General features: G+C 39.7%; 1 protein-coding gene across 2 annotated transcripts in view; it reads right to left on the bottom strand.

The window, feature by feature from the left end:
* Positions 1-3,432: 3,432 nt before the first annotated feature.
* The window catches only part of PTPRO (protein tyrosine phosphatase receptor type O), a 272,230-nt gene continuing 249,846 nt past the window's right edge, over positions 3,433-25,816 (bottom strand). For both annotated transcript variants that reach the window (XM_015151204.3, XM_015151205.3), the window contains 8 exons: positions 21,834-21,924; positions 20,660-20,736; positions 19,948-20,082; positions 18,944-19,066; positions 13,825-13,979; positions 11,298-11,433; positions 5,737-5,857; positions 3,433-4,700 (listed from right to left, as the gene is read on the bottom strand). In XM_015151204.3, the coding sequence (XP_015006690.1) occupies positions 5,753-5,857; positions 11,298-11,433; positions 13,825-13,979; positions 18,944-19,066; positions 19,948-20,082; positions 20,660-20,736; positions 21,834-21,924 (822 nt within the window). In that variant the 3' untranslated portion in view covers positions 3,433-4,700; positions 5,737-5,752. The remainder of the gene's footprint in view (positions 4,701-5,736; positions 5,858-11,297; positions 11,434-13,824; positions 13,980-18,943; positions 19,067-19,947; positions 20,083-20,659; positions 20,737-21,833; positions 21,925-25,816) is intronic.

Below are 25,816 nucleotides of genomic sequence, written 5' to 3'. Positions count from 1 at the left end.
CTCCTAATGATGTTTTGAAGTTGAGGATATGAACATAAAGGGATTAACACATTAGAAAGAAACTCCCATTGCTCTCTGAGTCAGGTATAAGTGCCATCTCCTTTGCTGCCAAGTGAGAAGCCAGTCCGGTATTCAAAGCAGTCGCAGAACCTGTTTTTTTTTTTTTTTTTTCCCAAGATGGGGAAGTAGATTTCCATGCCCATGGGGGGCACAGACTCATACATTCTTAATGTCAGTAAGGTCCTTGGATGTGTAAACAAAAGAAAAAATGCTTTGTTACCTTAGGAGCGATTCCTCCCTCTGAAAGTGTTCAGTAGAAAAGACTTAGCCATCCACCAGGAATATGATTGAGGAGAGTCTTGTTATGAGTAGGAGTGCAGGACTAGTCTGATGATTCTTATCAAGCAAAAGCGATCATGTCAGGGTTTCTAGTGGTTTATGAGTAACCAAAACAATGAATATTTGTTGTTTCTGTTATATAAGCCATTGGGGAAAATATTTAACATCATTAAATATGATGGCTGGTGGGTATGTCCGGAAGATATATTGACAAAGTTGTGGAAGATATAAGTAAAAATGTTGAAAAAGACTTGACTAAGGCTTTCTTGAACCTTCCAACAACAGTATTAAAACTGATTATACAGCCTATTTTTAAAAGTCGTCATATTTTTGCTTACCACAGGGCCTAGCATATTGCAAGTGGTCAAGAAATCTTAGATGGATGGATGGATTGATTGATTCCTCCAATATGATTAGATAAACACATGTTTGTTGACTGAATGATTCAATAAATGACTTCCTTTACTCCAGATTTAATAGCCCCCGTTTTCCCAGGTTCTGTTAACATAACCTGTTATTTTCCCACATTTCAGTGGATCTGGTGACCATGTCTGGACAGCCTTCAGTCTGTTCATGTTCCTCCTCTAATGCAACTCCCAGAGCTAAACCTTATACTCCATCTTTAATCCAGTGACCCACCAGGAAAAGGCCTTGTGATAATCACCAGATAAAACTAAAAGCAAAAATCTTACTCTTCTGGAAGGCCAGGGATCAGAGATGTCACAGCTGAAACTTCCTTCAAATGGTTCCAAATGAGGCTATGAAAAATCAGGGGCGGAAGTTTGCAGGTTTTGCAGGTTATATTTTGTTGCTTTATAACCCCTTTGGCCAAAGTGAATGTTATATTCAATGATGGGCATGGCTCTTGGACTTCATCCCTGTGCCAAGTACCAGACTAGAGATCTGTGAGCTAGGATGCAAGCCAGCTATTTGAAGCACATTACATCAGACATTTCCTGAGGTGTAAAGGAAGGCCTCCTTGCTAGAAAGCAGGGAGAATTTTGGCTCATAGAGATTGGACTCAGTAACTTTAACTCCTTGGCTAAGAACCAATACTCTAGCAAGCAGCTATCAAGTGGCCTGCAAAAAATTCAAAAACAAAGCCCCTGATCCTGCTTTGCCTGTTGACACCACAGCCTCCTTTGAGAGCTGTGTCACCTTTTTGGGAGTAGGAACAGTTTTTAGGAAAGGAGATACATTATAAAATCTGACATTTAAAAAAAAAGTAGTAACTTTTCTAATTTTACATTTTGGAGGCAATGTTGTCTTTACAGTGGGAAATTGTAGACCCTGAATTAAAATGCTTTTCCAAAAAATGCTGTCATCCATCCCTCTTTTCTTTTCAAGTTAGATAAAATCATCATATGAAGTAATGGATATCATGGTGTCAACTATTACATTTATTAATTAGATTCTAATGCTAGTTTCTCCATTAACTTCATAAATTATCTTTTGCAGCCAAGGAATTTGATCTCAATAGCACTCAAGGCCTGGCATGGTGGCTCAGACCTGTAATTCCAGCACTTTGGGAGGCTGAGGTGGGTGGGTCATCTGAGGTCAGGAGTTTGAGACCAGCCAGGCCAACATGGTGAAACCCCGTTTCTACTAAAAATACAAAAATTTAGCTGGGCGTTGTGGTGCGCACCTGTAATCTCAGCTACTCAGGAGGCTGAGGCAGAAGAATCACTTGAACTCGGGAGGTGGAAGCTGCAGTAAGCCAAGATCACGCCATTGTGCCATTACACCCCAGCCTGGGCAACAGAGAGAGACTCTGTCTCAAAAAGAAAAAATAGCACTCAAAGTGAAATGTTTTGTAATGCTCAAGTTTTTAGATCTTTTTGTGTGCCATACAGGCTATTGTGAACGCATGCGCTAAGGGCCCTGTGTTCTTTTGGAACAAAGCACTATTCAAATGAATTTTAAAAACCCTAATTAATAATGCAGAGGCTCTGGAACCCTCTCCTCCTGAATGCTGAAAGTTGGGTCCTAGTGTGGAAACAGAACTGGTTAGAGTAGCTTTATGGAACATACACGACAGAACAAGACACAAAGCACCTTTGGGTCAATTATCATACCCGATACTTCTTATACCTGTTTCTAGCTATGATTAGGTCATTCTTCAGTTTATTAACTGAGACCCAGGAGAGATAATTCCAAAGTCATTATCGGGATTAATCAAGTATTTTGATAGACTGATGCCTTTTCCATCATAAGCTCTACAAACTGAGGAGCAACAGTGGTCCAGTGAACAGTGTGACCTTCCTGTAGTTTTGACTATGAGCCTTCAGTCTAAACTCTGGATACTTCCTCCTTCCTTTTGGGAAAATTGATCGGGCACTATTCGATCCCTACCTTGATGGGGTGCTCAAGAAAAACATAAAATATTTATGAAGTGCTTTGTTTCATAGGAAGCAATGTTCCAGGCTCCAAGACTTCTGTACGCTCTGAGCTGCAGTGTTGGAAATGTATTTCAGCTTACCATACATTGTATCAGCTCTTCCAAGGTTGCACATTTCACTCCTGACTGTCCATGTGTGAAAATCTAAGAATGTCACACATCCCTTTGCCACCTTTCATTAACCATGTTTGTTCCTGAGCGTGGTGCGATATGTTATTAAAATGTCCAAAAAGGGAAATAAAGGAGTGGGGGGTGAGAAGAAGAGGAGGAGGTGGGAGCAGGAAGGTGAGTAGGAACTGACAATCCCTGAGGAGCCCAAGCTGTTAACCTGCAGGGTATGGGCATCCTCTGCCATTCACCCTGCAAGGTGAAACTGAGACTCACTGGCCAGATCTCGCAAGAAACTCTGCCAAGGTCTGCCATGGCCAAGCCTTCTCAGTGACGAGAGACGGTGGGGTGCAGAGCTGTTCATTTGGCATCCTTCACCATCACTGAGGTCACTGATAAAATATTAAGCTGATCTTCTATCTGTGGCTTCATGAAGATGATCAGGGATGGAGGGAAGCCAGGGGAAGGGGCAGTGTCAGGTGCACGAAGAGGAGCAAAGCCTTCTGAAAGCACACACATGGAGGCTTACAACAGCCACAGTTGCCACGGGGAAGCAGCCAGTTTGTGCTTACTTTCAACTCAGAGTGTTTTCTGTTGTATATCCATGTCATCACCTCTTATTTATCAGGAAGTGACACAAAGTAACAGGTTTCACAATGCCATCAATGTCATTTTGACAGCATTCATGTCACAATACACAATCATGTACTGTAATTATACAAAATCCAAAGAATAAAATGTTACTAGTTACACTCGTTAAAATGAAACTGACAACCAAAAGAATAACAAAACAAAGAGAAATCTCTGTCAGAATCCACAGAGACATTTGACAATATTACCAAAAAAAATGGAGTTAAATAATTGTCCCAGCATGCTGCAGTTCATTGCCATAACTTCATAAATTCCCAGCTCTTTGGGGGAAAGAAAGTGCGTTTTCACAGCCTATATAGTTCTTAAAGAAATAGCTCTCACATGTATGCAGGTCAACAGAACAAGGAATGCAAAGTCTAGGCACCAAGATTGCTCAGACAGCAACGGAGTTTAGAGTCTGACTTGACACTCTTCTGAACCAGATGTGGTTTCTCGAGAAAGAACCTGGACAGTAACATTAGTCCAAAAGGGCCAAGGAAGAAACACCAACTGTTAATAAGGAAGAAAACCATCAATAACTAGAACAGTTAAGACAAGTTTTTTTTCTACTCTACTTTGAAGTTGAATTATAGCTTTTCATATTTGGAATAGGAAAAGATTACACAGTTGATCTGTGGGTAGAACCCCTTTCTTCCGTGTCCAACCTCTCCACTCCAGATCCAGTAATGTTGGAGTACAGATAGTGCTGGCTCAATGTCCTTGAAGCAGAATGACCATTTCTTCTTGTGTGGCCATGCCTCCTTTGAATAATGAGGTATAATCTGATGCTAACAATGCCTATTCCTTCCTGGGTAATGGGGCTGATGAATGGTGTAGGCAGAAAACAATTCAACTTTCTGATAAGAATCACACACACACAAAAATTATTGCACTTAAAAACAAACACTTAAAAATAAAAAACTCAGCCCAACCAGCAAAGGGCCAACGAAACTCTTCGGAAGTGCCGTACTTCCTGCCCTTTGGAGAGCGTCTTGACCTTCCTGGTGTTCTATTGAATTTGGTCCATTATTAAATGTCCCGAAGTGAAAGAGTCCAAAAAGACACTGTAGGCTCTTTAAGGCTAAGTCTTCCCGGTGCTTCTGTGAGATAAATTATCTCCTTGGCCACATAGTACAAAGCAGGGCCTCTTTTTAGAATAATGACTATCAGGGCCCCCTAAAACAATCTGGAAGCAAGGGAGGATGGGTGCACATCATGTCCTCTCCTGTGAATGAGACAGAGAAAGACAGTAAGCAGCCTGGTGTCACGGCAACCTTCTCCTGCTCCACCACTGCTCTCACTATGCTCAATCTCACAACCCATGCAGATGTGGGTTGATCTGTGCATCTTTCTCTGTGTGCTGCCACCTTTCTGTGGGTCTGAATGTCTTTCCCTCTCCCAGAAAATTTGTTTCTCTCTTTCTTTATTTTTTATCCTTCCTGTTCCATTGTGTGCTCTGTCTCTCTTGATGGATGTACAGGTGCAGCGCTAATCCTATCCTGCTGCCCACTGGTCCATATGCTTCCCAGACTTTCATGATTCTCCCATCATGCACCACTGTCCTTTCCCTACCCTGTCATTGGCTCCTCTCCCCCCAGTATAGTCAGACACTCTATAGTCTGTTTACTGAACTAAATGGGCAGATTACTGTTACCTCAGCCAAGATTACTTATACCTCCAAAATCTGATCTCCTAGTCAAAATTGGAGTAGAAGGCATTGAATATGTTACAAGTGCCTTCATGAAGCTCAAGGAAGGGCTCACATAATAGGAGAGATCAAGGCATTTTCAGGCTATCCTGAGACTATCCTGAGACTCTATTGTCACTGCTGTTTTTGGTTTTAGGAGTGTCCAATCCAGCTCATGTCTTTTTGGTAACCCCTTATACAGCCCTTGTAATCAATAAAATATTTGCACAAGGTATTTAGATAGATTTGGATGGTAGTATCCTGATATTACAGGCACAGATCCAATAACAGAATAATTTAGGGTTCTGAGTAGAGGGAATGGAGGTGAAGTCATCATGAGGTGCAGAAACTCCTGTTTGTTGCTAACACCAACCAAGCTGCATTGAAACTCAAAGATCTGCTACAGTACTTGTTTCTCCCTGTGACCACCCATGTGTGGCCAGGAGCTGGGAAGCAATACTCATGTGAAGTCAGAGTCAATACAAATGGCTACTGCTGTCTTTTGTCCCATCCATCACGTCCCCCTCTAATAGTTCTAAGACCGAGCACTTGTGGTGAGCTCTTCTCCACTTACTGCTCCAGATTCTGAACTAGGACTTGCTAACATTCTCATATATGACATCACTGATGCAAAACTGCTGCTTCTTCTTCATCCACATCAGTTGCACACACTGATGGATAAAAATGTACTGTTCCTGGAACAAAAGACAAAAACAGGTTTCAGAGCAGATATGTGGAAAGACATAATATTTTATACTATGACAGTTTTAATGATCAAGATCTGGTGTTAAAGGAAACCATTTTCATTATTTACAGAGATACAGTTTTATAACTAGAAAATCCAAAAGAATCAACTGTAAAAGTATTCTGATTAATAATAGAGCTTAGAACATCATGGTTTTTTTTAAAAACAGTGGAATTTTTTCCCCTAACTTTATTGCAATATAATAAAAATTGTATATATTTAAGGTGTACAATGTGATGATTTGATATACATATATATTATGAAATGATTACCACAATCAAGCTAGTTAATACATTCATCACCCCAGATTATATATATGTTTTTATATATGTGTGTGTGTATATATGTGTATATATATTTGTGTGTGTGTGTGTGTGTGTGTGTGGTGAGAACACTTAAGATCTACTTTCCTAGCAAATTTCAAGTATACAATATGGTATTATGAACTATGTTCACCATGCTGTACATTAGATCATTATTAATGTTAAAGGAAATGAATATTCAATCAAATTATGGGGCTATTTGGGAAAAAAAAAGGATATCCCCTTATCATACACCAAAGTAAATTCCAGGTAATTTAATACATTGTCATTAAAAATATAGGGGAAAATATTGGTTAATTTCTGATAAATTTAGGAAAGGAATTTCTAAAATTAAGAGCAGTAGAATAAATTACAAATAAAAATCTCAATCTACTGTATATTTAAAAAAGTTAAAAAGAATAAAACATAGGGTAAACCAGAAACTGGGAGAGAAAAATATTTTCTAGAATTATGACAGAATATTGATACCTTTATTTTTGTGATAAAGTCATCTAAATCAGTAACATACAAATAGATAAATAAGTAAAGGACATCAGCCACTAGGCCAAATATTCCCTGGAAGTTAGAAACTATGTATTTTTATTCCTAATGCCTAGCAGTTAGCTTGTGCTTATTAAATGATTTTTGAAGTAAACTGAGGAAATATTAAAATATGCCAAAAATAGTCAAGTAATAAAAAGTAAATTGAAATCATTATTTTCTATCTATGTAGTGGACAAAGCTAAAAGGAAAAGATAATATTTAATGATGACAAGTTTGTTGAGGCAGTCCATTTTACCTATTATTTGTGGAGGCAGAATTAATAAAGTGTTAATCATGGTGTGGACACAGATGATAGTAAAAAGTGGGAAATAATCCAATTTAATGTTCTATAAAAAGGAGATTGGTTTAAGTATGCAATAGTGTGTCTATAATGAAACATTAGTCTGTCCTTAAAATGAGATTTATAGAGTTTTAGGTAATTTTTGATACTATACAGGCTACATAGTAAAATCCTAAAGAGAAACTAGAATGTAAATAGAATGTAAAGTAATACATATATATATACACACACACATATACATATATACATATAATATGAGCACAATCATATAAAAATTATACTTGAATGAAAGCCAAGATAAAATCACCAAAATTTTCTTTCTGCCAAGAAGGAAGGGTAATTTCACAGTGTTCCTCCTTTCTCTTTGTTTCCCAGAGTTTCTCTATAAGTAATAGCACTAGAAATAACATTTAAATAAGATCCAGTCAAGATATCCATAGGATTTTTAGAAGCCTCCTGTGTAACAACTTCATACAAAAAATAAAATTCATATTTCAAACATCACTGGGTTGATACCTCAGCCTAACCTGTATTTTTCAACACGGTTTGGAGAAAATGTATTCCCTTTTGTGGTGATGGTATCAGTGGCTGAGCTACCACTTGTGGTCATCACACATGGACACCTAATCCATTGTTTCTGGTGTTATGTCAACATAGGGAATAGATAAGACCAGAGATTGCCTGGACTTTCAATCTGCATCTACTTAGTGGCTACATTTTGTATCAACACAAAAAACAACCAAACAAAAAGACCACAAGGAAAGTAAATAAAGACTTGGAGAGACTTGTCCTTGAAAGTCCTTGAGATATCCAAACTGCAGATCAGGAGGAGAGGCTGCTCAAAGCAAAGCCCCAGCTGACCTCCAGGGAAGGGTATTAGAGGAAAACCAAACAAAATATTCGGTAAAAATAGTAGAGAGGAGAACATTATTCATAAGTGACACTTCACAGTTTCAAAGCACTTATCTAGGTTATATTATTTCCCATCATGTCTACTTTACAAAAACGAGTGAAAGTTATCATTCGTGTTTTATAGAAGAGAAATGGGAGCCTTGAGAGGTGACATGACTGGTGCAGCAGTAAAGTGGAGACTCGGGCCTCCCCCCAGGGTCTGGCATTCTTTCTAAATACGCCTCTATTTGTGTGAAGAAGCCCATGGAGCGTGTCTGGTCAGGTGAGGAAGAGGAAGAGGGCAGGTCACAGTGCAGTCCAGGCAGCATGTTGCAATGACCCTGATATATGCACCTGGAGATATGGCTCATCCTATGAGCTGCTTCTGCAATTTTTTGGGTGAGGTGGAGTGGTGGAATCAAGGCAATGTAGAGAAGGCTGGAAAATTAGATACCAGTGATGGGAGGAAATATGGTCTACGTGGGTTGATTATATACATATAAACAAAGCTCAACTGAAGAATCATTTCATTCTCTTGAAAAGCATTAGTGTCAAAGGAGTACTCTAGGAGGATACATGTGAAAAGAATAAGCTTTTTTTACTTTGTTCTTTCCTTGTTAACTTTTGTGACCTGGCAGCAGAATTTGAATGTGAATGGGCTAAAGGAGAATCTTAGGCAGATCAATCTGTATTCAAAATACAGGATGAACCATGGTGAGCAGAGGAACAGGGAAAAAATAAAAGTAGATGAACAAGATGTTCTAGACATAAGTTAAAAGAAAGAAAAGAAACAGACACAGATAAATAACGGGAACTGGAAAGCATCCACCACGAGGTCCTGAGGGAATCAAGGGTCAAGCAAGAAAAGTTGGAAAAAGCAAGCAACCCAGGGGACCTCTGCCCCCTTTGCTGACTTTGAACTCCCTATGAGAGTTCAGGGAAGGGACACTGTACTTTATTTTTTATTTAATTATTTAATAATTAATTTTATTTAATTATTTAATAATTAATTTTATTTAATTATTTAATAATTAATTTTAATTAATTATTATTATTATTATTATTTTTGAGACAGAGTCTCACTCTGTCACCAGACTGGAGTGCAGTGGTGTGATCTCGGCTCACTGCAAGCTCTGCCTCCTGGGTTCAAGCGATTCTCCTGCCTCAGCTTCCCGAGTAACTGGGACTACAGGCGGGTGCCACCATGCCCGGCTAATTTTTGTATTTTTAGTAGAGACGGGGTGTCACTATGTTGGCCAGGATGGGGATACTGTACTTTAAAAAGGCTCTGTCTGTGGAGATATCAACCTAAAATGCTGCCATAAACAAATGAAACAACCAAAATTTAGGGTAAAACATTTAGGGAGAAAAGAAAACGTTTTCTTGGCTTTGCGGGAAGTGACATGGTAGCTGCTTAATTACCACCCAAAGAGAGATAATGGCCCTGAAAATGGGACGGAGGATCTGTCACGTGAAAAAAATTAAGAATCTGTAGTTGGGAAAAGTAAAAAGCAAACAGGCCATAATTAAAAATCTATGCAGTTTTTGTGTGTGTGTGTTTGTTTTTTGAGATGGAGTCTCGCTTTGTCTCCCAGGCTGGAGTGCAGTGGCACCGTATTAGCTCACTGCAACCTCTGTCTCCTGTGTTCAAGCAATTCTTCTGCCTCAGCCTCCCGAGTAGCTGGGATTACAGGCGCCCACTACCACGCCCGGCTAATTTTTTTATAGTTTTAGTAGAGACAGGCCTTCACCATGTTGGCAAGGCTGGTCTCAAACTCCTGACCTTGGGTGATCTGCCCTCCTCGGCCTCCCTGTAGTGTTAGGATCACAGGCGTGAGCCACCTCGCCTGGCCCCAAAATCTATTAAATTTTAAAAGGTATGAATTAAGTAAATTGGGAAGACAATTCATCAAATACAAAATACTTAAAATAAGGTGTGGCTCTTTGAAGCTTGGAGATTCGTATACATAAGGTAGAGTTTTAATCACGTATCAGGGTGCAAATTTATGGAAGTAAAAGCCAAAAACATGGAGTGATTAATAAAGCACTGTTTACTCACCAGATAGTGGATTCCTCTGGGAAACCAGACATTTTAAACTTATGATTAAAAAGTGATGTTGATGTCCCCACCACACTAAATTACCAGGCAGCATGACTGAAACCAAGAAAGTGAGGAAACCAATTGTACTTGCTTCCTAATTATTAATGAGAAGTCTGAATATTAACGAGGATAACTCTTTCCCAAGTGGTATGATCCTGCTGTAGCTCAGAAATGGACGCGTTGAAACAGCCTTGCCAAAAGTTGGTGAGATAAGACTGGGGAGCCAGGAGGAAAGAAAAGCAAAGGCAGTGGGAAAGCAGAAACAGAGCTGAGACGGCCGCCATTACTCTGGGCTTTTGAAGTGATGCTGACATCTAGTGGTGCTGGGTAGGAAAAGCATGAGGAAGATCAAAGCATTTTTAAAATATCCTGATACAGGTCAGGTCAGGTTGTGTTCTACCCAAGTGTTCCACCCACACACACTCTTTGAGAAAAAGGATTGTTGTAAGACTGAGGCTAAGAAGTCGCGAGTATGGCTGGGTGATGAGGCTTATGAAGAAGCTATTGTACTTGGGTTTTTCCGCCCACAGAGGTACACACCCACGGCTGCTCTGAGACAGGCGGTGCTGTCTGCCAGCGTTGCCTTGGGTTGCCACCTCAGACTAAGTGCGTCCTCAGGCTTTCAGGGAGGGAGGACTTGGGAGAAGAGGAGGAAGACGGAGCACATAACACTGTTGGATATTTCAGGGGATGCTTCCATGTTGTTAAAATAATAAATCTTCATCACTGAGATGAAGGGAACTGGCAATGCTGGTAGGTTGGGGACTGGGAATCTTTAAAATCATAAAAGGGACAGGTAGCTTAAATCCAACTTCTAATCATCATGAAAAGTGAATTTGGGATAGAGTCACATGGAGGATAAACTAATGACAAAGGTATTGAATCAAATCCAACATTTCAAATATAAATCAAATTGCACCAGTTCTACAGTCTCTATTTGGTGGCATTTACCCAGGATGGCTGTTATCTGCAATTGACTCTGAGTCTGTACAAAGAGGTTTTACTCTTAGGAATCTACCCATGCACTCTGAATTATGATGCCAATAAAAGTGTAATCACTATACACCAAATGGTTTTCTGGAGGCTAGTGTCTTTCTTTTATGCCTCAAAGCGGTTTGAACATATACAATAAGAAAATGGGAAAGACAGATACAAAGAAGTTTGAGAGAATTGTTTTCAAGCATACCATTGAATAATGGTAAGTTTTTCTGTCCAGGGAAATTTTAAAAATACATATAGATTATGTTCCTACCTCTGTCTGTACCATAGACATCCGATATGACCTCATTTCTGACACCAGCCCTAAGATGTCGACAAACTCATGATCCCGAATATGCTGCAAAAGCCTGTCCAGGGCAATGAATGTTCCCGTCCGTCCCACTCCAGCACTGCAAAAGAATGTTCCGATGGCACATTATTCAGATGGTCCTTCTTTTTTTTCTCTTTTTTCTTTTTTGAGACGGAGTCTTGCTCTGTCGCCCAGGCTGGAGGGCAATGGCGTGATCTCAGCTCACTGCAACCTCCACCTCTTGGGTTCAAGTGATTCTCCTGCCTCAGCCTCCCGAGTAGCTGGGATTGCAGGCATGCGCCACCATGCCTGGCTAAGTTTTGTATTTTTAGTAGAGATGGAGTTTTGCCATGTTAGCCAGGCTGGTCTCGAACTCCTGACCTCAGGTGATCCTCTCACCTTGGCCTCCCAAAGTGCTGGAATTAGAGATGTGAGCCACCGCGGCCGGCCCAGATGGTGCTACTTTACTGTTGAAATAAAATCGATGATTTCTAAAAAACTACAAATAGTACCCTTGTGGAAAAAAGAAGTCTAAGCTCCTGACAATATTTTCCACTTAACTGATTTTTAAGTGTGCAGTTGTGGTTGGTGTTCCTTCTGATGTTACATTTCTGACTGTCATGGCTACCTTCCTGAGAGAGATTTGCACTGCATTGGCCACACCCTTTCTCGGGGTCTCTGCTTCTGGAGAAAAGTAGGGATTCCACGTTGAGTACTCCCAGGAGCTGATTTCTGCATTCAGAGAGCTGATACACATAAACAATACCCTGTCTTTTGAACACCATCAGAGTTAAGCCCTCAGACCAGCTCAAAAGTCCAGTTGAGATGTCCATACTCTAACTCTAGCTCTGGGACCACAGAGATTTGTGTATCTTCAACCCTAAGTTCAGTTCACCACCCCACACCTGTCTTACAGCACACCTGCCCTTTTAGTGGGTCCTGAGCCTGCTTCCATCTCACAGGGACCTTTGAAATAGTTACCTTAAAATCACATGAAAAAATGTGGACCCAGTCTCAGCCAGTCCCCCAATCCCAGTGCTCAGGGCACAGGTGGAAGTGGACGGACATGCGCCGGCCAACTGCCCTTCACAGTCCCTAGTTCTATGTGTTGAAGTCAGCCCTTTTTTCCCTCCAATCCGCAGCAAAGAGCCAAATGGCTCTAAGCTTTGAATTCCTGTGAAATGATGGGAAAAGAGAAAGTTCAAGCCAATTATATGGAGTTTGCTAGAAAGATCCCACTCTATAAACCTTGAGTGTAAGGTTGCTTTTTCTACTAGACAACCCTTCCCTCCCAGGATTTCTCAGATAAAATGATCTGCCACTGAGTAAGCGCCTGTAAAGTCATATCCAGAACTGCACTTACTATCTTCCATGAAAGGAATCCATGAGTTTGACCCCAGAGTTGAACAGCTTCATTTTCTGCTCTTGAAAAAAACCATTTTGAGAACAGATAATCTTATCTGCTAAAGCACATCCTTTAAACTGTGAATGCCTACAGTGGATTGACAGCAACGATATCGGCCCTAAACAGAAACTTACTAGCTTATGAAGCATCTTCCTTTCCAGGGAGATGCACACTCCACACAAACACACATGAATGCACACACATACATCCTCATTCTAGCCATTCTAATTCACAAGGGCCAAAGCAGTAGGTCTGGGGTTGTAGATTTATTTGCTTAGGTTGGCATGGCTGCCAATGCTTCCCTTCCCATCTTCATCCCACCACCACCTGCCACATGCCATTGGAGCATGTTTATGTCCCCTATTCTTTTGAGGTTGCATAAGGATTTTACAGAAGTATTGTATCACAGAGAGAGATTTTGATGGAGCTCTGTTCGTATAGTAGGAAGAACGAATTAAATTTAATGATAACTGTTCCTGTTGGGAATTAGTGTGGACCCTGATTTTTTTACATCCTATATCCTTTTTCATTCTACTGTCTGAAAATTTAAGAGACAATGCTAAAGAGGAAGCATAGCAAATATGTTTATCTTCATAAGCTGAATATCTTCATTTTTTCTTTTCTTTTTCTAGTTTTTATGTCTATTTATATAATGTCCAGCTGTGATCAGCTTTCTATAATTTTACCTTGTATTTGTCCATGTTGTAACTACTCAGAATTCTTGATGGGGCAGGATAATATCACATATGAAGGGCATGATCTTTGCAGATTGGCATGCCTGGATTTGAATACTAACTCCTCCATGTTCTGGTTGCATGAACTTGTGTGAATCCCTTAACATCTCTACCCTTCTCTATTTTTTTTTCCATTTAAAAATGGGAATAATAACATCTATCTTATAGGGTATAGATACAAGAAAGCCATAATAAATATTGTATATAATAAGACATCAATTAATCATAGTTTAAAAAATCAGAATTCATTTAATTTTCAACTAAATCTGATAAAGGCTTATGGAATGGTGAGCTATTCCCCTTACAGAATCAACTCCTAATATTTAATAGACTGTGCAGTTGATGAGGTTACCTGCAGTGTATAATCATGGGACCTTTGCTCTTGGTAGCTTGCTGTCGGACCATGTGTACAAACTGCAGGATACTCTCTGCAGCATTTGCTGTGGGCACACCATGATCAGGCCATGCCGTGTAGTTAAAATGCATCACATCCTGCATCTCGTCAGCCTTTAGAGAAAAAAAAAGCCAAAAACAAGCATTAATTTTTCAGTTCACTGTTAGGATGACCCAGGACTCCATTAGCGATCACAGGTTAATCATGCAAAAAGGTAGAGCCATGTTCCACACCTGGTCTATACACTTTCCATCCTTTCTAGTTTTGAGCACCATATCTGGCATAAAATAGGTAATGAAAAAAAAAACACGCTAATTATATAAAGCTTCAAATAGTAGGATAAGTAGGCTAATCTGTACCTGTGTAATTAAGGACAAAACTTAAGCAGATTAGGGTTTGCATCCTGGCTCTGTCATTTAGAAGCTGCATCAGCTTTGGCTAATGAATTAAACACTGTAGAAAGTGCTGTTGGCGCCCTTTAGATACCTTTGCCAGCCTGAGGCACACTTTTCCCAGTTGCTGCTAACAGCACAGCAGTACCCATCTCTTGATAGTTGCCTTCCACTGCACAGAGGGGCTTCGACGGAAAATGCCTAAGAGGTTGCGTTCTCCTGCTGAGGGCAGCCCAGAGCTAATGCCTGACTAATTGTGGGGTACAAAAATCCAGCCTCTTTCAGAGTGAGACAATACCATGGTGCTGTTCATGCCCCAGCATTGTTTGTGGGATCCAGCACAGGTGAGACTTCAGCTGAATTATCTGTAGGGCTTCTTCTCTATCAATCTGCTTCCCTTGCTCCCTTATGGAATTTCCCCAAGAATGCACTTTCACAAAATCACGTATATGAGAATCCTTGTCTTGGGCTTTGATACTAGAGGAACCACCTCACTGAGCTTCAGTTTTCTCATATCTAAAAGTGGCCTAGTGATACTTATAACAAGAGTTGTTGTGTGGATTAAGTGTAATCATGTTTGTGATATTGTTATTTACTAGTACCTCATTACTATCGTTCACTGTCATCCAGCTCCATGCAATTGTATGGTTGGTTCTGGGAATCCCTAGATTCCCAGATATACAAGTGAGTATAACTTGTATAAGTATCCTACTTCTATTAACCCATACATCAAATATATTGCTGTTCCCTCTGAACTGAGTACATATTAACTAGAAGGTGGATCTTTCCAGATCAATTCTTTTTAGTTCCAACTAATTTGTAAGAGTGATATATTCTCCACTTGTTATCAACTGCCAGAAATATCCCAAACCCAGGCTTCATGAAGGTCTGATTCATCCCTCATTCCTCAAACTTGTGAAGAGCCTAGAATTCACTCAGAGGATGCAATACTATATCCTAACTGCGAAGGAGGGAAGCTTGACCTCGCTGTCAGTTTTGAACTAAGGTTTAAGCTCAGGTATTAAAAGAGAAATGAATTCCAAAGAGTCAGTGGTCTTAGGCAGAAAATAAATGTATAAAGACAATTCAAAAATAAAATGTATCAGTAAATATGTAAGATTTATTTAAATATGCATAAGTTATTACCTCCCCCACACCCATTGTACCCTTGGCACCTAATATATATCCCCAGTAGCGTGCAGCGCCTCCCCTACTATGTTCAAGGATTTTGGCTTAGACACACAGAACATGAAGTCTACAAAGACACTGGCTACCCTCACTGCTCTTTTCAGGAAGTATGTTGAGAAACTATCTTGGGCATAATGAATTGTGCAGAATAATTTACTTATGCAACGTCATGAGGATTTAAGAATACTCAGCCACCAAATAACTTTGGTTGCCAGGGAAGTTCAAGAAAATGCTTGCCCTGTTCAAATGCTGATCATAATTTGTATAACACATGTACATTGTAGCCAATATATATATTCCAGCACGGTTGAGGTGAAAATGTATTCAGTTAAAAAGTGCAAGGTGGGCCAGGTGCGGTGGCTTATGTCTGTAATCCCAGCACTTTGGGAGGCCGAGGTGGGCAGATCACAAGGTCAGGAGATTGAGACCATCCTGGCTAACACAGTAAAACCCCATCTCTACTAAAAATACAAAAAAATTAACTGGCATGGTGGTGGGCGCCTGTAGTCCCAGCTACTCGGGAGGCTGAGGCAGGAGAATGGCGTGAACCCGGGAGGCGGAGCTTGCAGTGAGCCAAGATCACACCACTGCACGCCAGCCCAGGCGACAGAGTGAGACTCCGTCTCAAAAAAAAAAAAAAAAAAAAAAAGGTGCAAGATAATTTAAAATCATTTAAAATCAGGAAATCATTAAATTGTAGTTAGTTTCTCCACAGCTACAAGGCAGGGGTCCTGGAACTGGGGTCAGCCTGAATAGCAACCTGAATAGCAAGGCACAAAGTCCCTGGCAACAAACAGGTTTTTCATGATCTTTAGTCTCCAGCTCTCACTCAGTTCGTGCCAAGTTCCAAGTAGTAGAAAGTGACAAGTTGTGTGTTATGGTCATTTTTCTCCTTTCTTGTTAAAGGAGAAAACTCTTCTGGTTTTATCTTACTTAGCTATTCCTAAATTTCTCTTACCTTGAGTTCCTTATTTATGTAATTTTATCTTTTTGTAATTGGAAAGTTTCCACATATCAAAATGGAATGGATAAAGAAGGGTATAAACAAAAAAGTGAAACAAATAGAAAAATATATTAATTAGCACAGCACAATGTTCTTTGGGCAACTTAGCCTTCATTGTAGGAGCTTAGCATTTAGATTCATCATGCTTATGGCCAAAAGGGGGCACTCTGGTACCAGATGCTTGTAACAAGTAAATTCCTTACAAGCAAACACTACTGTTCAATGTTTTATTCCTATTTTTCAAGTCCTTCACATGATTGTCATTGAAAGATAGGTCATCATTTAAGACCAAGGACAAGAAGCATAGTACTGACCATGCAATAATCTATGTGACTCTTCTTTGTCAACAGACTAGGCAGTGGAACAGACCCTATTTTGTGCTCTGAAATTTTTTCTCCTATGTGCAAACCTAGGGACAGATTCGTACTGTATTTGGTTATCAGTTTGCACTGGCTTTTCAATTGAAATAGCTAAGAACAAAAAACAGAGTTCAAATGGCATTTGGATTGACAAATATTTCCTCTGATGGAAAGTCTATTGATGCTTTACAAGTGCCTTATTATTTTTGAAATAACTCCTTCATTCACTGATTTATTCATTCCACAGGGATAGAGCACTTGCTTCTGAAACTCACAGTATACTGGGGAGGCAGACACAAAAAGCGAGAATTGTAACTATCTATGGTGTGCTGTGATAAAGCAGCTTACTTGAGACTCTGCCCCAGTGGAGGAAAGGGCTAATGGTGTCCAAGCCCAGAGAAGACTCCACAAAGGAGGTGACACTTAAGCTGAAACGCTGCATTTGAGTAAAAACGTGCTTAACAAGGAAGCAATGTGAATTTCAAACGACTGAAACAACACAAAACACAGTCTGAGTTATACAGGAATTTGCCTAAATTCTCCTAGTCATAAAAGACATTGTTAACTGCCAGTTAACAATGATTAAGAAGTGATTTATCTCTTGTACATATCAATAAGTAGGCAGTATCAAGTTCTTACGTTGTATTGATATGGGCAATCTTTGTTTCCATTGCCTATTTTAAGGGTCAGCAAACATTTTCCACAAAGGGACAGTTAGTAAATATTTTAGTTTTTGCAGATCATATAGTTTTGGTTGCAACTACTCAAGCTTGATGTAGCACAGAAGCAGTATAGACAATTCGTAAACAATGCAGGCTGTGTTCTAATAAAATGTTATATATGGACATTGAAATCTACATTTCACATAATTTACATATAGTATTTCATATAAAATATTTTTTTGTTGATTTGTGTGTGTGTGTGTGTGTGTGTGTGTGTGTGTGTGTGTAGACAGAGTCTTGCTCTTGTTGCCCAGGCTGAAGTGTAGTGGCAAAATCTTGGCTCACTGCAACATCCCCCCACTGAGCTCAAGCGATTCTCCCACCTCAGACTCTTGAGTAGCTGGGACTACAGGTGTGTACCACTATGCCAGCTAATTTTTGTATTTTTAGTCAGATGGGGTCTCCCTGTGTTGCTTAGGCGATCTTGAAATCCTGTGCTCAATGACCTGCTCGCCTCAGCCTCTCAAAGTGCTGGGATTACAGGCATGAACCACCGTGCTCAGCTGATTTTTTTTCAACCATTAAAAAAATGTAAAAACCATTCTTAGCTCATGGGCTTTATCCAACAGGCAGTGGGTAAATTTGTTCCACAGGCTACGATTTGCTATTTCCTTAACTATTAGAAAGGATTGTTTCTAAGCAGGGAAGAACATCTCGGTGAGAACTTTCCTATTCAATTTTGCCTTCATAGAGAGCATGTTCAAGTGGAGAGGGCTATTAATAGTAAAAACTCTACATTCTATAGGCTGAGGTCAATGGCATGACTTTGATGGATGTTAGCACCTAAGTCTGTCACAGAAATATTCAGCGTTTGCTCAGAGACTTGTCAGCAGAAAGGTGGCAGGCCTTGTGAGAAAAACAGACTTTTTTTTTTTTGGATGTGTTATCAATCAGAAATCAATAGCCCTTCAAGAGCGATAGGGAATTATGATTAATAAGACCTAGAAGTACCTTCCAAACAATGAAAACCAAACCAGAACAAAATGAGAAAAAACAAACAACAAAACCCAAACTACTAACTCATGGTTTAATTATTTAATTTAAAATGTAAGTGTGCCTTATAGACCCTAATTATACTCATGTATGATTAATATAAGTAATGAGAACACTTCTGTCTTCAATGATGCCTGATAAGCAATGATTAACAGTGTCTTCTATGATCCTGAGCTAATTTGAGATGAACTAGTGCAGACTTTTTACTGCATCTTCTCAGCCTCTCCAGAACAACCATATCATCCCCACCATCACTGATGAACTGGGGAACAATGACACTGAAAGTGGATTTTTCCTCTTGAAGGAGGCAGCATTGCAAAGCTCCAAGTGCTCACTGGGGCGGTCTCCCAGCACTTGCCCGGTGGTGGTGGGGTAGGTGGCAGCACAAGGACAGCACCTGCTCTCTGCTTGGTGACTTACATAGTTGATCCGGAAGTGTCTACAGGCCCAGTCGTCCTGTTCTTCCTCTGAAATCATCTCCACAGTGATGTCTCCGTAGGCTATAGGTTCTTCCGTGAACGGCCAGTAATGGTCACATTTCACCTGGAGCAAGGACAAAACAATTGTTTAAAACAAACGGGCTAGGAAAGCAATTAAGCCTGTGCTCACTTAGGGAAAACAAAGGTATTTGCCTGTGACGAATTAGATAGGACCGTGGTGAAGATGAAACGTAAAGCAAATACAATCGTTTTTGCTACATAGTGTGAATTCTTATCACATGACTTGGGTCATTCTTATCATACCTAACTGAAACAGAGTTGAGGGGTCAGGGGATAAAGCACTCAGAACACCCCAGCTACTTGGGAGGCTGAGGCAGGAGAATCGCTTGAACCCGGGAGGCAGAGGTTGCAGTGAGCCGAGATCGCGCCACTGCACTCCAGCCTGCGCGACAGAGAGAGGCTCCGTTTCAAAAACAACAACAACAACAACAACAACAACAAAAAAAAAAAAAAAAAAAAAAGCACTCAAAACGCGTAACATTGTTCCAGGAATATAATTCTCCGTAAGCCCTGGTTGCTGAAACTGCCGTTAGTAACTTGAAACCAGTGTTATCTAATAGCAACTGAAACAACCTCCTGCGACTCTGAGACTAGTTTTACCCACCACCATCCATTCACCAATCCAAGCTTGCCAGCTCCCCAAAACTTTACTAGTGCTAATGAACTTTCCTGCAAAACAATATGCAGTATTTCTCCTTTTTAGAAGACTTCCAACCTTCTCTTTTTTCCTTTGAACATTGCAAAGACCACCAGGTCTGTGTGTTTGCCCCCAAATTGTAATTCTTGCTTCACGAATACAATGTTTTAAATTTAGCGCTTTGTCTCTACGTTTTATTTGACTTTGAAAACAGCAAGCATTTCATCAGTGGCAGAGGCTGGGGCAGGTTTTGCTGCTAAGTGGGAACTGCTTCAGTAAGTACGTACCCTCCTTTTCTCATTACACTGAGTGAGCATGACAATAATCTGAGACTTCTGTTGCAGGACCATCTTCCAGAAGTCATTTCTGGTTTCAGGCAGTGGTCCCTGGGTGGCAATATACTCCTGGGGTGAGTTGTATCCCTGAAAGATAAGTGACAAAATTATCACTTAACCAGCCACTGTCAACACCAAATGCTGCTCAACGCCTATGGGAAAAAAAATGAAAATTTACTGGTGATAAAATTGGCAAAGGATCACACACCTATGTAACGTTTTCTCCTTTCTTAATCAAAGAGGCTATCAGATAACTGACCATAATTAGTCTGTGTGATTGTAAGCATTGTTCTCCAGAAGGCTGCAAAAATCACATCCACACCTTTTTATGACAATAATAACGATCTTTATATTTTAAAAGTGCAGGTGTTAGCGTGGAACCCTTTGAATTTGGTTGCTGAAACAAATTTAAACACAAGATAGGTGATCTTTAGCCTTTCTACTTTCCCTTTCACTGGTCCTTTATAAAGAAATAGAAACATTACTAGTCTATGGACTTTTTTTGGTATTCTTTATTATGAAATGGGGTAATGCAAACTTTTTAGAATTCAATTGCTGGGTTGGGAATGGTTCTCTTTTGAACTGTTTGACACATCCGTATAGCCCTGCTAGTCTTTCTCTGGCTGGGTTAGCACTGGGGTGCCTGATTTTTTTTTCTACTTACAGGAATATAGTTGGCATTGATGTAGTCTGCACCTTCCTCTTCGTTCATGGAGACTAATCTCACACGGCTGAAGTCATCTGTAGAGAATAAGGAGAAAAAAAGATTAAAATTCAGGATGGAAGGAAAAACTATTTTGACCCTCTCTATCCAGTATTAAGTTAAATAAGTCAGTGACAGGGTAGGTAGATAATAATTTTTAGCCTGATATTTTAGCCATTCTTCAACTTTAGTTTGCTGTTTAATTAAGTAAGTGAATATCTTCCAATCACTATTTTTTTTTTCACTACCAGCTCTCCTGTCCTTGAAAGAATTGTTTCCAGGATTGTTTAGGGGTTGTGCAGAGTATTTCAGGAACTAAAATATCTGTGAGACTGACTGGACAGCTATAGTATGTAGCCTCAGCACACAGTTTGCATTTCACCTAGAGATGTCCAGAGAGTTCACTTCTTTAAGGAAGCCTAGACAAGAGAAGATGCATGGGTTTCTTTTGTAGGTGGACATTAAATGAAAGAAGTGATTTCTGAACTGTGGACAGATGTGAAGTGTTATTATGATAATATATCTAATTTCATCAAGAAACCATATCAAGAAGAGACTTCTCTTTCTAGAGCGTTTTCAGCCTTCCTTTTCTCACTTTTCCATTCGTGCCCAGCTCCTACAGCATGTAGCAGAGAGGAAAGTGAAATCTAAACTGGAATGTATTTTGATTGTTTTGTAAGTACTTTATATTACCTTTTTTCTTGAATGTTGCTTTTTATTACAAAATGCTAAGCAACTATATAACTTGTCAGAAGTTAGAGAAGGAATTTTAATATATTGCATTGCCTTTCAATTTGCCTCTTTCCATTATCAATGAATTGACTGAAAATATTTTATGAGAGTACAAATGATCCAGTCCCCAATTTGACTATGGCTTTCTAATCTCTAAAGGGCCAAATGGTCAGTCTTTTTGTTCAGACACAATTCACTTAAAAGCACAATAATTAAATCTTCCTCCATATGATAAGATCTAAAGACATCAAAGCAGAGTGAGATCAATGCAATCTTAGACGTGGCCTTGAGATCCAGACCACAGCTGGGTGTGGTCAGAGATTGGTGAAATTGATTAATCTGCAATGACAGTCCTTCAACCCTTAAAAGACATGAGTAGGATTGGCACAATTGATGATCTTACATGGTAGGATGTTTGTGTAACGGTTTTTACATCGATTCAGTGGAAGATCTGCAGCAAAGTGTGGGATATCCAGTCCAATCAATTTCAACTCCTGTAAAGGACAGAGAATGGATTTGAGATTTCCACACATGGTGTGAATTGGATTATCGTTCACACTGGTTTATTGCTCACAAGCCCTTTGGTATATGACACTGCAGTGGCTCCCATTAGAGGCGGAGTGTACTCTTCCACCCCACTATTGTCAATTTGGTTTGGCCAATGATCTTAGGTAGAAATCAAGTCCAATCAGGAGCTTTCAATGCACTTGCTTGTTTGGTTTGCCCTCTTAGGTGCCTGCTGTCTGCCGTGAAAAGGACATGACCAGGGAAGCTGCTAGTCCCAGAATGAGGAGACACAGAGGGCAGACCTGACTCTGACCCATAGCCTGAAGCAGAACTGCCCCAGCTGTTCCACAGACCCGTGAGTGAGAAAAGTAAATGTTATTGTAGAGATTTTGAGGTTGTTTCTCATATAGCATTACTGTGGTAATAGCTATCTAATACAACACATAAATACCTTGGATAACTTAGTGGTCATTTGGAGAAGTAAGAGCTATATGTATAACACTCAGGGTATGAAAAATTTGAAAATAAAAATGTTTTTCAGATTTTTGGAGGAATAGGGTAACTTAAGTTTATGAAATTTGTACAAACTTTTCTTATTCTCTGAAGGAATCTACGTTTTTTTTTTTTTTTTTTTTTTTTTTTTTCTTGTAGGCAATGAGACTTAGAGAAAATAGTAAAAAAGAACGAGGAAGGAGTAGAGAACAATCTCCATGTTAAAAAGTATAGGATTAGGCCGGGCGCGGTGGCTCAAGCCTGTAATCCCAGCAGTTTGGGAGGCCGAGACGGGCGGATCACAAGGTCAGGAGATTGAGACCATCCTGGCTAACACGGTGAAACCCCGTCTCTACTAACAAATACAAAAAACTAGCCGGGCAAGGTGGCCGGCGCCTGTAGTCCCAGCTACTCAGGAGGCTGAGGCAGGAGAATGGCGTAAACCCGGAAGGCGGAGCTTGCAGTGAGCTGGGATCCGGCCACTGCACTCCAGCCTGGGCGACAGAGCGAGACTCCGTCTCAAAAAAAAAAAAAAAAAAAAGTATAGGATTAACAGGCACTAAATATCTGGTAATAAATATCTGAATATCTGGTGATGAAACCTCAAACATAAAGATGGATCTGTAGTTGCTGGGGAAAATCCTTTAGTGAGAATAAGAACATTCAAATGTCTGCCTCCATATATTGGTACTCTTATAAACCTCATTTCAGAAGGTGCACTGATAGAAAATTTTTATATAAATAACCGTCACACTTCAAAAATGGTATGTTATGGGGTAAGGGGGATTTTTAAGTTGCTACGCTGTGTATCTTATAGGAAACAAGGGGATTGTGGTCAGGCCATCTGTATTTCCTGGAGGCATCATTCACATTGTGGTCTATGTGAATGGTGTCCACTGGAGTTGTACAATGCACAGCCAATGCAGTGGATCTAGTTATATTCCTATACAAATTTTAGAGGAATATTAGTAAACAGTGTACATAACTGTGTATAAGCAGGATTACCCACGTAGTGTGCATCTTTCTATAAGACTATTAAGTGAGGCAGAAATTGCTTATTAGAAATTTTATTTACATTTATAGAAGGTTAATATTGAGCCCAAGTTTTACTCTTCATAATTCCTCCCAATTATTACTTCAAGGAATCAAAGTTGGAGGAATACTTTCCTGGGAGAAGAATTTTGGAGCATCTTTTAACACTGTTGAAGAGAACTGGAGACATTGGACCATGTTCTAGTATTGAATAGGGATATCTCTTTCATGCCCTTTGTGTCTTTATTCAAGTGTTCTTTGCAAAGCACATGCTTTATTAATCAAGTTATTGAGTCTTCTGATGCTTTTAAATAGAAGATCCATGGTGGCAAATTACCTTGTGCTTAATGGCATTGGGTTGCCTGACTGTAGCCAACATGGATGAACCAACAAAATTTGCCCAGATTTCTCTCTTCCTTTGATTTCTCATCACTTTTGGCTTTTCAAGATGACAGTATCTCAAGTTCTTTGGACTAAGTTGATGTTAGTCTTACATACAAACTATGTTACATTTGATTTTCAACTCACAAAATTGGTTTTCTTCCATCTCAAGCACTTACTTGCCAAATATATTTAGGTAGATGCTTGCCATTGTTACTTTATAATGGAGCATTCCATTTTAAAGGGTATTCAAAGGTTGAGTATATTTTTCTTGTAAGAAGCAACTTATTTTTAGTAAATTTCAACTAAATCAGTGTAATGTTTAGGTTAGTTCCTTTTGGTGGTTATAAGCTTATTTAAATTGCTTAAATTCTTTTAGAAATCTACCTCCTTTAGAAAATGCCTGCATAGATATTTTTTCAAAATATCTCACATATTTTGATGTGCCACTTAATAAACTATATGTTCATGGAAGGGTAGTTAACTTTCTTTTTTTTAACATCAGTTCAATTACCTGTAAGATAAGGCTAGTAATTTCTCCATACCTTCCTTTTTTATAGTGACTATCAAATGGAATAGTTTAACTCAACAAATACTAATACAGCACTATTGATAATCATTGTGAAATACTTTTGCAATGATTCTTTGTTTTGCTTTGCCTGGCTCCACAATTTCTTCCTCCTTTGCCATTTATGCCAGCAGACCAATAACTCTTCCCCCAGTTTCCTTGCTTTGGGGACAGACTGGCAAGCCACAGGAAAAGGCCTCAGATACAAAAGGAATTGTGGAACCAGATTGAGGCTGAGTGTTTGAGCACATGTGGAAACTGACTAAACTGATAGAACTTTAATTGTGTGTTGCCTTCCTGCTGTAAATACTCTAAGTTGATAAGAGAGGTTTAATTGGCTGAACACTGTAAGTGGAAGTTGCCAAAGTTGAATTGCAGCAAAGCGGGAACTGCATGTAAACACAATATGCTTAGCAGCCTTTGTAATTTAGCCTGTCACTAAGTGGAAAATAAAATATTAAGTTTCCAGTTCAGCAGCTTTGAAGTTATTTTCTTTCCAACCATATGGAAATTCCATTGGCTTAAATCTTTATGAAGACAAAGTATGGAGTGATAAACCTGAAACCCACATAAATCATTTTTGAATTTTCTTTTGTCAGTTTTGTTTCTAAATATAATTTATCACCCTTTTTTTCTAGGCTATACAGTCATCTGTAGTGGGTTGATTGGTGATCCCCAATAAGATACATCTATGTCCTAACCCCTAGAACCTGTGAATGTGATCTCATTTGGAGAAAGTGTCTTTGCAGTTGTAATTAAGTTAAAGAACATGAGACGAGATCATCCTGGAGTAGAGGAAAAGGAAAGTAAAGATGGAGACAGATCAGAGTTATGCAGATGCAAGCCAAGGAGTCACTGCGGCCAACGGAAGCTGAAAGAGGCAAAGAAAAATTCTTCCCTAGAGCCTTAAGGGGAGTATGGCCCGCTGACACTTTGATTTTGGAATTCTGGCTCTGCAATTGTGAGAATAAATTTCTGCTGTTTTAAACTACCACAACTGTGGTAATTTGTTATGGCAGCCATAGGAACTAATATGGTCACCCAAACCCAATAGCAGGCTACGTTTTGTTGGCTGTGTTTGAAGCATACGGGTCTTGGAAAGCAAAGCACAAGCATATACATTATATTAGTTGACTTGGGCTGCCATAACAAAACACTAGAGAGTGGTGGTTTAAACAGTAGAGATTTATGTCTCACAGTTCTGGAGGTTGCGAAGTCCAAGATCAAGATGCCAACAAGGTAGATTTCATTCTTAGGCATCTTGTCTTGGCTAATCCTGAGACAGTCAGGTAGGAGGGGGTCCTTGGAGAAATTCCAACTAGCCTGCTGACAGAGGTAGAGCCTTGGGAAGTTCACCATGTTTGCAGTGGGGAAGGAGCCTGGTCTCTCCTCTTCCTGTGTGGAAC

This window comes from Macaca mulatta, chromosome 11 (assembly GCF_049350105.2).
Source record: "Macaca mulatta isolate MMU2019108-1 chromosome 11, T2T-MMU8v2.0, whole genome shotgun sequence".
NCBI classification, from domain to species: domain Eukaryota; kingdom Metazoa; phylum Chordata; class Mammalia; order Primates; family Cercopithecidae; genus Macaca; species Macaca mulatta.
This window is presented reverse-complemented; position numbering and strand designations above follow the sequence as displayed.